At 36.6% G+C, this 11,608-nt stretch overlaps 2 protein-coding genes across 3 annotated transcripts; both read right to left on the bottom strand.

Moving 5' to 3' along the window:
* Positions 1-3,281: 3,281 nt before the first annotated feature.
* LOC106397609 (calmodulin-like protein 2) lies at positions 3,282-11,351 on the bottom strand. Of its 2 annotated transcripts, none has more exons than XM_048754726.1 (2): positions 8,953-11,351; positions 3,282-6,902 (listed from the first exon to the last, which is right to left on the bottom strand). In XM_048754726.1, exon 1 carries the CDS (start codon positions 10,069-10,071, stop codon positions 9,613-9,615), a length of 459 nt encoding a protein of 152 aa, XP_048610683.1. In that variant the 5' UTR covers positions 10,072-11,351; the 3' UTR covers positions 3,282-6,902; positions 8,953-9,612. The 2 variants fall into 2 exon arrangements, with proteins under 2 accessions (XP_048610683.1, XP_022557024.2); XM_022701303.2 differs by having other exon boundaries at positions 8,953-9,584.
* On the bottom strand, positions 7,171-7,953 carry LOC106399128 (glutathione S-transferase T3-like). The gene is made up of 2 exons (XM_013839599.2): positions 7,502-7,953; positions 7,171-7,411 (listed from the first exon to the last, which is right to left on the bottom strand). Exons 1-2 carry the CDS (start codon positions 7,951-7,953, stop codon positions 7,171-7,173), a joined length of 693 nt encoding a protein of 230 aa, XP_013695053.2.
* Positions 11,352-11,608: the final 257 nt, after the last annotated feature.

Genomic DNA, 11,608 nt, shown 5'->3' with positions numbered 1-11,608 from the left:
TAGTTCATTGTGAACATGCCCCTTTCCAATCACTTGGCCTGTCTTTAAGTCTTGAAATTCAACCTCATCTGGTCTGAAGACAACCTGACAACTCAGATCAACAGTAGCCTTTCTCACAGATAGCAAGTTTGATGTAAACTGAGGCATATACAAGGCAGTAGATTCCCTATCAAACAACCTCAGGTTCCCTATCCCTTCTATCTTAATCTTATCACCATTTGCTATTTGAACATACCCTGAGGCAGGCTGGACATCACTCATCAAGTTTCTATCACTAATCATGTGATGGCTTGCTCCTGAATCTATAATGATAGGTTTAGGGTCAAGAGAGTGTGTACCAGCCTTCTTGAATGAGATAAAGGCTTGGATAAGGGAATGTAGGTCACTCATGGTTGCTGGACCATCAGTGTTGGCTGCACTATCAGTACTTCTCCATGTTCCTTCTTCATTTGAACCACCAATGACAGATGAATACATGGTTCGACCTTGAATCGATGGATGCTCAAACTCTTTGATTACATTCCTGGCTTGATTCAAGTCACTTCTTCTTGGCATATTGTGGTTCTTATGTTGTTCCTTAGCCTTCTTGTACTCTGGAAACAACACCATGTTGGAGTTCTCCCTCATGGAGAGATATGGACCAGTGGACAATAGATTGTTCCTACTGATTTTGAGATAAACTGGACTTTGAAGAAGCTTTTCCTGATATGGTTGAAGCTTTCTTGAGTTCCAGAGAATAGGGTACTCCTCAATCTTGAGTTCTGGTGAGGTTCTTCCCTTTTGAAAGACCTTTGGACCAGTGGATAAAAGGATGTATCCAACAGATTTTGAAGATAATCTGAGAAAGAAAGAAAGAAATTTGCGGAAGCTTTTGTGAGTTTCAGGAGCTTAATGCTCTGATACCATGTTAGAATGAGAGAATTATTGAGAGTTTATTTATGGAGAATGAAGAACATGAAGAACATAGAGAGAGAGAAAGTAGATCTCAAGATGTAAGAGAAAGAAGGAGAGAATAGTTTCCTTAATTTAATTGTGGATCTGGGTACAAGTATTTAAAGACAAGTACCTCAGTACACAATATAATAAAATATCTTCTTCTCTCTTCTTCTTCTCTTCAATAAAATCGAGCTTATAAAACTCTTATAAAGCCTTATAAAACCTTATAAAACCTTATAAAACCTTATAAAGCCTTATAAAAGCTTTATAAAACTTTATAAGTCTGGCAGCTTAATTCTCAAGTCTGGCTGCTTAATTCTCAAGTCTAGCTACTTAATTCTGCTTCATGTCAACACCTGACAGATGATACGAGTTACAAATAAGTTTTTGAATAATGCCATTCGCAAGTTGGGTATAGCCTAACTTGACAGGTACGACTTATACACCGGATTGAATAACTTAAATAAGTCACATTCAAATAGTCTTTATAATTAGGGAAAATTAGAGAAAAAAAAAACACTTTCAACTTAGATTTGGCCCAATAGGATTTGTAAAAGATTATTTAGGTAACTAAGATTTATATTTCCTTTAATACCATTATACCCTTCAATAAACCTAATTAATATTAATATTTAGTAATTGATTTATGTTTTATTAAAAAGGAAAAAAAAGAAGTAAAAACAGAAGGGAAAAAAAAAAGAGAAATCCACGAAAGAGGTATGGCTCATCCCGACCTCTAATCGTCTTTTTTAGCTCCTCACCACTGTGCTCTGCTCTGTGTCGACTTTGTCTCGTCGAATTCGTGGTCATGCTCTGTTCAATCGCTGAGACCAAGCTTCCTCCACGGCATCAACTCGTGATGTCACTCCTCCGTTTTCGTATCCGAAGGCTCCAATCTCGTCGTGCTCTCTACCTCACTCCACTATCTCCGTTATGTCGGAATCATCAGCTCTTACCGTCCCGGATCGAAGGAAAGCTTGTCGAAGAGCAACAATGGCCGTTTGGGTAATTTTGCAAGACAGGTCCTCAAAATTTTGACTAATCACGGATTTGTCCCATAATTTTATGTTTGTACATATTGCTCCTAGAATTAATTCCAAAACTTTCAATTGTGAATCTAGACCAGCCAGTATTCTTATTTTTAACATTGGTCCCTGAATTTTCTGTTGTTTAAATGTTTTCCCCAATTCTTCCAAATTTATAGAAATATCCTTATTTTCGTCTTAAACTTCCAAACGTGCACTTTTGACCCCCTGTTATGTGAAAATTCAATATATACAATAACCCAGAAATTAATCGTGGATTAATCAATGATTAATATTAAGTTTTTTATCATACTTGATAGTATATAAACTAGTATACGTATCAAAGCATCATGAATCATGTGTGGTCTAGTGGCATGTGTGTAGTTTTCTCTTGAATAACTCGGGTTCGAGTGAAGGAAAGAGCAGTTTTGATGATTTTTTGACATGGAAGAGAAGATACTGTACGAGATTTAGGGTATATTTTTTCTGGATTTTGTGTAGATTTAAGAAAAATATTAACCGAAAATATGGAAACTTTCATATTTTCGTGATTTGGTTATAATATGTATCCTATGTTGTGCAGAACAATGTAGATAGGGTGTAAAATTTATTCTTCCGAAGGCGTAACATAAGGTTAGCAGAACATGTTATGACACATAAACAAGAAAAGGCTAATCATAGAGTCGTGGCTATAAGTTGTAATAAAGCTACAGGTAGACTAACGACATTTTGATAGAATATAACCTAACAAATTCTAACTAAGATAGAATATACAAGAAAGTTTTGTTTGCGTTATATATTTAGGATAAATCTATGTATAATACTTAGTATCCGATTTCTGAACTAAGTAGATGACTAGAATGAGTATTCTATCCGTAGCTAGAACATAAAATAAAATATGATTCCAGTATTTTTTTTTTAAAAAAGTGTAACATATAAATAATCATACTTAAGTTTCCAATGGTTTTCATATTTTTTTTTTATATTTTTAAAACTTAGTTTACTATTTTTGCCATTAGAGAAGGGTAAAACCTATCCAAAATGACCAAAAATATCAAAAGTCCTATTGTGACAAATAAAAATTGAAAGTGTCTTTTTTTTCCAATTCTCCCTTATAATAAGGCTGAGTTGAAAGATACATCAATATCACACTAGACTTGCCAAAGCGAATGATATGTGCATATCATGTCCACCTCATTACTCATATATGTGACATAGTAAACTCGGCGGATAGTTGGTTTTCTTGGAGGATATAACTACACACTATGCCGAGTTAAAGTAACGCTCAAAAATATGTTATCTTAGGGTCGAGTTCGCAACATGTTGGCTATGTCCTAATCAGACACTTAGCCAATATGTTTGATTGATAATGTTGGCTATGTCCTGATCAGACACTTAGCCAATATGTTCATCTAGGCATGGTTCAACTCATCATGGAAGTTCTAGTTACTCGCCTAGTTGATCAAATATGAAGGTAAATTTGCATTCATCTAGCAATGAGGTCAAAATCAACTCGCCTTCATCTAAGCATGAGTTCACAGTAAATTTGCTTTCATCTAGGAATGAGTTTACAGAAACTGCCTAGATCGTCATAGGCACAAAGCACCGAGTTCATTTTCTCATAACCCTTTTCGTAAAATTCGCAGATATATATCCATTTCATTTCTCTCAACGAACTGGGGGGAGGCGGCTTATTGTTAGAGATAGGCTTTGTCTCTCAACAAGTCCTATTAAACAATGAACTCGGCCCATTAAAATATTGGAAAATCACTAAGGAAAAGTATGTCGGCCGAAAACACTAGAAGGAAAAGGAAAGAGACAGCTTGCCTAGGAGGGGATATACAGAAAAACACAGAAAACCAGACAAATAATCTATGTTAGACACTCGCTTCTCATGGCACGATTGTCTTTCATCTACGGCACGATCGCCTCTCTCCAAGCACATGTCTTCATCGAGGCACATATGTTCTTTGTAATGAACTAAGATTAGCTTGATCCTTATTCAAAGAGTACGTTAGGAACTTTTAACCGGGTCCAAAAGTTCTGAAAGTATACTTTAGCTCTATTATGCTCTCCGCCTTGATCCAATCTCAAGATGAAGACTTCTCCTAAGCCCACTGTCGATAAGTGTATACTTTCAGTACGTATCGATTTCAGATTATACAATTAGCCGAAAAATAAAGCTAAAGTTTGGGTTGGTATGATTTAATTTTTTTTTCAACAAAAGGCTATTCTAATCCTAAGAAGATTCTGAAGCTATCATAGCCAGCTCAGTGGGACTGAATCAACATAAAAAAATAGCATAATGCAAACTTCTATCATTGTATTCAAGCTTATCAGCCATTTTAAAAGAATTCCTTACATCACAAAAATTAAATGATCGACATGGGAAGAAAAGAAACCAAAAGATCTGACAGCTTAGGCCATCCTCATTGCTAGGACTTTAATTGCATATCTTAGGTTAGTTTATTAATATAATTAGATTAAGTGATTTTGTTAAGATACTTGATTAAAAGTGGAGATTATTGGTAGATACTTTTGTTGGTTCTTAGCTAAATAGTAATAATTTTTTTATGTTGTAAATTTTTTTGCGAGGACTTTATAACAAAACATATAACATTAAACATAAGAAAATAAAAAAGTTGAACAAAAATTGAAAAAAAAAAGATTACAAAGTTGAAAAAAAAATGCATAAAAGCATCTTTTTTATTCAATTCATAGAAACTTAAACATGAAATCTTAATTTTCAAACCCAAATTGATCTCATATATGTCCGATCAAATCAAGTTTTAATTGTCTATGGATTGGTCTACCCCGAACTTTTTCCCGACGATCAAGTGTATTGAAAAGCTCGGTGGGCATCTTGACGCAAAAAGAAATATCCTCATCTTGAAACGTCTCATCTTGAGTCTGTGTACGTCGTTCATCTTCGACAATCATATTATGGAGTATGATACATGCTCTCATAATATTTGCTATCTTAGATTTATCCCATAAATTAGATGGATTTTTAATAACGGCGAATCTAGCTTGCAGGACTCCAAAGACACGCTCAACATCTTTTCGGACAGATTCTTGGGTTTTACCAAATAGTGAATGTTTTGGACCCTGTGGTAGTCGGATAGATTGAATAAATGTCGCCCATTCCGGATAAATACCATCCGTGAGATAGTAGGCGAAATCGTACTCCCTTCCGTTGACATTGAAGTTGACTTGCGGAGCTATTCCTTTAATAATGTCATCAAAAACAGGTGATCGATCTAGAATATTAAGATCGTTCATAGTACCTGGAGCTCCAAAGAATGCGTGCCATATCCATAGGTCATAAGAAGCTACGGCCTCCAACACAATTGTTGGTTTATCAGTTCCTCGTGAATACATACCTTTCCAAGCGGTAGGGCAATTCTTCCACTCCCAATGCATACAATCGATGCTTCCAACCATCCCGGGAAATCCACGTCCTTCTCCTTTAGCGAGTAGTCTTTCAAGATCCTCCCCTGTTGGATGTCTTAGGTATTCATCTCCAAACAAGTGGATAATTCCCGCGGTAAATTGGTGCAAGCATTTTCGAGCTGTGGTTTCACCAAGTCTTACATATTCGTCAACTGTATCAGCCCCACCACCATATGCTAATTGACGAATGGCTGCAGTGCATTTTTGGGGCGGTGATAGACTTGACCTTCCGACTGCATCTTGTGTTGGAGCAAAATAAGCTACTTCCGTAGAGAGACGATGCACAATACGTAGGAACAATGACTTGCTCATTCGAAACCGTCGCCGGAATATATTGGGAGGGTATGTAGGAGTTTCAGAAAAATAATCATTCCACAGGTTGATGTGGCCTTCTTCCCGGTTTCTCTCAATAAATATACGTTTTTTACACTCTTTCGGTTCGGGAAAAGTATCTGGGATTTCTTATAATTCTTCAAAAAGGGATTCAAATTCAACATCATCATCTTTGTGGTAATGATAATGAGAAGAAGAAGCCATTTTTTTAAAAAAAAATGAATGGGGAGGAAATGTTTGGAAAGAGAGTTCAAGAGAGATGAGTTGTGGTGAAGGTAATGAGAGAAGATGTTATATTTTTATAGCACACAATGTTTCCCTTCTGATATTTTCCCTATAAACTCACGTGATGTTAATAGTTTTGAAGTCTTGTGACACTAGATTTGTGTTGTTAGTTTCTTCTGACAGTTGCTTGCTTGTTTTGTTGTGTTGTTTCACGTGTTTATATGTTTCTAACTCCCGTGATCACAACACCATACCGACATGAGAGAAGTAAAATACATACAAATACTCTTTATTACAAAACAGCATACGGACAAGTAGTTAACAAATTACACCTTTCCGACATGAACAACCATTACAGCTAAAATACATAAGCAGTCTACTTAAACATGACCATCATCCCCATTACGACTAAAACAACGACCATGAAAGCAACAACCATTTCAAACCGATTGGTAAACACTGGATTCTTGTTACTTAGCTTAGAAACCATCTCCTCTAGTTTAGCCACCTTCTGCTCAGTCACATAGTCACCCATAAGGGTAAGAGAATCTACCTTTTGAGCCAATTCGAGGGTGTGTAAATCCCTTGCTTTCATCTCTTCCATAACGGCGACATCCCACCACTTCCAAACATGGCAGTCGCCATCATCAACATTTGCGCAGGTGTAGTATAGTCTACTTGGATGATTTCGAGAATGAGAGCTTGCGAGAAGGGGTTGACGACCACAGTAACATATCTGCGGGATTCCAAACTCCACCTCAGGTTGAGGCGGGTAATGAACCTGCTCAGCAATGTTGTCTCTTATTTCTTCTTGATCCCGACGAATAAGATCGGCTGTCTCGTCGTAGCCACTGGATACTGTGTGCCCACCAAACGTATCTGATTGTGATGGCTGACTATAGCTGTAATCAAGTCCCATTGTTACTTAACCTGCAAAAAAAAAATTGTAAAAAATATTAGTAAATTATACACACTGAAGATACAAAGTAAGCAACAGATTGACCATTAAAAAATTTATTTGAACCACAACTGAAGCTTTAGCATAAATATTAGAAGGGAACAGAGTCAACATACAAATTAAGTAAGCAACAGACATGAAGCAACTACCAGAAACATGAAGCAACGAGCATAAACATATTGAACATACAAACAAAGCAACAGATAAAACCATAGAACACATTATTTGAACACATCATTCTCAGAAATACTGGAGTAGTTTGTTCTTCACAACATCTTCAGACTCAGTTAGAGGTTCTTTTTTCGAAAGGAGAGTGTCTAGTATATCCAGCTTTGACAGTTTTTCCTTCATAGCCAAATCCTCCTTCTTGATCTCCCAAATGGTCTTATAATCATCGAGAGCCTTCCCTGAACCATTATTCCTTCTTGCTTTTGCAGCCTTGATCCCTTCAGGCCGTATCTGATGATCATCGACATTGACACTTCAAGATTGTGCGGATTCGTCACCAGTTTTCCTCTTCGCAGGGCCAGTAGCTTTGGGAGTGTTGAGGTTGATCCATTTCTGTTCATACCTCAACACACACCATGCGTGCTCAAGGTTAAATTTAATGTTGTAATCACTATAGAAAATTTCATGAGCGGCCTTCAGAACATCATTCTCACCCTGACCACTACTCTGTTGTCTCTCTGCAGCTGCAAAGGCCCCACAAAATTTGTTTGTGAGATCATTGATCTTGTGCCACCTCTGCTTACAGTTGAGATGCATCCTCCTGTCACCACTCGCTTTAGCATGCGGAGTTTCTGCAATGTATTCTCCAACGTGCTCCCAGAAAGTCCCTCCCTTTTGGTCATTACCAACTATAGTATCCTTAGAAGTGTTTAACCAGGCACTTATTAGAACCTCGTCATCGGCAGGGCTCCATTTTCTTCTCTCCCTACGCTGGGCTGGTGTGTCTTCTTGGGGACTTGGAGCCTCAGATTGTTGTGAACTAAAGGGAGGGATATTTGAAGCTCCAATGTTCATACTAGAAGGAAAACTCTCATAAAGAAAGTTTCCCTATAGAACACTCTCATTTTGACTGTTGAGAAGTCCTACATAGCTAGAGGAATTACTATATGGATGCATCGAATCGATAGATACAAGAACAGAGAAGGGGGTAATGAAGAGAACCCGGAATGGTTACTTGTTTTAGGAAAGAAGAGAGAAACAAGACGATGGAGATTATATGACAGAAAGGAGGATGAGTTTCGTTAAATAGGTGAAACTTTAAGTGTAATAAATTCCAATACTAAAGACTAACCATAAACTACCAATGTCTAATCAAAAGTTATTACACTTTACACAACTACAAAGCTTTCAAGTTTACAGGTTCATTAAACCAAAACGTGATTTGGTTTGAACTTTCAAACAAACTACACTAAGATAAAGCTACACTAAGATAAAGCAAACTTCGGTTACAAACAAACTACACTTCAATTAAATTAAAAGGTGAATTTGGTTTCAAACTAAACAACACTTCGCAAGCATTAACCACCACAGTAAAATGGTACAAAAGCAGAGCTAACATTAAAAACAATAGTCAGTCTAGCAATGTATTTTGATAGCAAACAATACGGAAGAGTAATCTATAACAATGTCAGAAAAGACGATTCACTTTATTACAATGTATGCACATATCAATTCATAATCAACACTAAAGTATCATCGCAAATTCATTATATAGTCAGTCTTGCAATGTATTTACAGAAAAAAAATCAACACTAAAGTATCATCGCAAATTCATTCTCATCACAAATTCATTACAATCCTGCAATGTATTCCCAGGAAAAAAAAACCAACACTAAAGTATCATTGCAAACCGTTTCACAGATGAGAAAGACGAACCATAATCTGATAGCAAACCCTAAATCTAGACTAATTTTCAATTTAAATTACTCATAGACAAACCATACAATCACAAACCGAAATCGTATAATCGCACAAAAATCCTCTAAAATCTCAAAACGGAGGAGGAACACATACCTTGTTTTGGGCTATGCACCGAGAGGATTTCGATTTGGGCTATCACCGAGAGGACATGCACAGAGAGGATTTCGACGCTTGACATGCACGGAGAGGATTTCGATTTGCGCAATCAACGAGAGGACCTAGCAACAGATTGATGTGGAGTGATCGGAATGAAGGAGAGGATGAGGATTTGGGCATGGACGTCTACGGCGAACCTATGGCGATTCTTTCTTCGCCGACGAGCTCTCAACAAGAAGAAGACGGAAATGAGAAGACCGAAACGCGACTTTCCCTTTTTCGAACCCTAAAGCCAATATGCAGCTGCAACCTGGCACTTAAGGACGTCCACCCAAACTTCTTAATTAAGGCCCGTTAGTAAACATTTCCCGTGTTTTTGATTTATTATTCGACCCAAAAAGGCTAAGAAGTGGGCTTACGAAGTGGCGATAATGATGCCCTTACTAAATGATTTTTAAATGAAACAACAACATGGTGCCGTCTATAAAAGTAACAGGAGACAACAATCATTTTAACTCAGTTGCTTGATTAAATACAACCTCGTTAATTTAACTTCTTTTTGCCAAATCTAGTGTTCATTACGAAAATTCATAACGTCTTTTGATAAATATCACAAAATTATTGTCAGCGGAAACAAAAGGAAAATACAAGGAACGTTTAACTGGAGCTAAGAGCAGCAAATCCACCACCTCTCATCATTTGCTTAAACTCCTTAAAGTTAACCATACCATCTCCATCAACGTCAACTTTACTGATCATCTCCTTGCAATCTTCAAGTGTTCTTCCTTGTTTCAAACCCATCGATGCAAGAACCGACCTCAGTTCTTCACCTGTGATAAACCCATCACCGTTCTGATCGAATACTCGGAATGCCTCTCGCATGTCCTCTTCCTCCTCGTTCTCTTCCATCATTTCTTGATACAATGATCCAAACTCATCTATATCCATGAATCCGTCTCCATTCACATCCATCTTTGCTATCATCTCATTAATCTCTTTTTCAGGGATGAGAATACCCACACTTTTAAAGAACTCCCTCAGCTCGTTCTTTGCGATCTTCCCGTCTCCATTCTTATCAAATATTTGGAATACCCTACTTAATTCTCCACTGTCCATTTTTATCAATAGCGTGATGATTTAAAGGCAACGAATGATCTTAACGCTGAAGAAGAATCAAGGGCATGACACAGTTTTACAAAAACCCTAACTTGGTAAAATATTGTAACAAAAAAAAATTCAAACAAAATAAACGAGGTCAAAAAGCATACAAGTACAAATGGAAGAGAAATTTGAGAGAGAGGGAGAGCTTAACGGGTATTGTTGATAGGTTCAACACTTTCTGATCTTTCATTTTCCTTTTCTGCTAAAAATAGATATACACGCCTTGAAATAGACTACATGATCATCTAATTCTGACATAAATCAGGAGATCACATTAGCTTAGCTATAATGCAACACCCGTTTCATCATTTCTCGAAAACGACGTGTCTCTTACCCTAGCGTCTCTCTCAAGTAATCTCACAAGTCCAATTATTAATGTAATAATCGTTAATCATGTTTTCATTACCATTAAATCCGATAAAGAAATAAACGAGATTAAAAATGAGTAAAACCGAATAAATACCAAAACATTAATGAATTATATCAGAAAGAAAAATTCTTTTAAAATTAAACGAATAGAAAAATCCGATGTTCTAAAAATCGCTAGGCGGTAACTAGGCGCTTTATAGAGGAATAGCGACTAGGCAAATTATTCGGGGCCTAGGCGTTAGCAAATTATTAATTTATTTTATATACTTTATACATTTATATGACATATTTTAGTTTTTAAGTTTAATTATAAAAAATGATGAATTATCAAAATTAGATATACAAAATAGAAGAAAGTAGACAAATTTGTAGATTTGTAATAATATTATTGCTTAATTTAACATATATAGACAATTTTAGATCGATTTTAACTAATTTTAACTGATTTAGAACAGCTAAAACCAATTTGAATCATATAAATCGGTATAAATCGGATTTTAAGAAAATCTTTTCGGATAGGACCGAGTTACCGCCTAGGCGGGGGCCTAGGCGCTGCCTAGACGATTTTTAGAACCTTGGAAAAATCGAATAAACCGAAAGAAAACCCCCGATTGTCTATGGATACCAAACCATCGAGATATCCAATTATTTGTCAAACTTATCTGAAAAGGAGAGAAAAGAGGGGTGAATAATATGAGAGTCTCTCAGTGAGGCATGAATGCTAAACACACAAACCATTGACTCAGCTGTAGAATACCGAACATGTGAGTATAGCTCTATCATGAAACAAACACGATATCTAAAACACCTCACAGAACATACAATGCGCTTAATGCACCATACAAATACAATCAATACTCTGATAGTACATATCTAGTCTCAAACCCATCACTATCTTCTAAGGATATATGTGTATATCTAGACATCGCTAGTACAATAGTCCATATTTGTACATCCACAATCTCATATTAGGCAGCTGGTTGATATCACTCAAATTACCCTAGAGTGACTTTACTCTCTCAAATAAGAGGTTCAATTGCAGTATATAGAGATCAAATCCACTGGGAGGGAGGCACACAATAGATCTAAAGCAGTAAAGATTAAGCTAGACAAATAGGTTTAA

Source organism: Brassica napus, chromosome C4 (assembly GCF_020379485.1).
Source record: "Brassica napus cultivar Da-Ae chromosome C4, Da-Ae, whole genome shotgun sequence".
Taxonomy (NCBI): domain Eukaryota; kingdom Viridiplantae; phylum Streptophyta; class Magnoliopsida; order Brassicales; family Brassicaceae; genus Brassica; species Brassica napus.
The sequence above is the reverse complement of the archived record's forward strand: the minus strand, read 5'-3'. Positions and strand labels throughout refer to the sequence as shown.

Bases quoted from the DNA above. Each gene is read 5' to 3' on its own strand.
- LOC106399128 (XM_013839599.2), bottom strand. From the start codon at position 7,953: ATGAACATTGGAGCTTCAAATATCCCTCCCTTTAGTTCACAACAATCT. The intron at 7,412-7,501 runs GTATGAACAGAA...ACAATCTTGAAG, and splicing joins CACGCATGGTGTGTGTTGAG to TGTCAATGTCGATGATCATC.
- LOC106397609 (XM_022701303.2), bottom strand. From the start codon at position 5,726: ATGAGCAAGTCATTGTTCCTACGTATTGTGCATCGTCTCTCTACGGAA.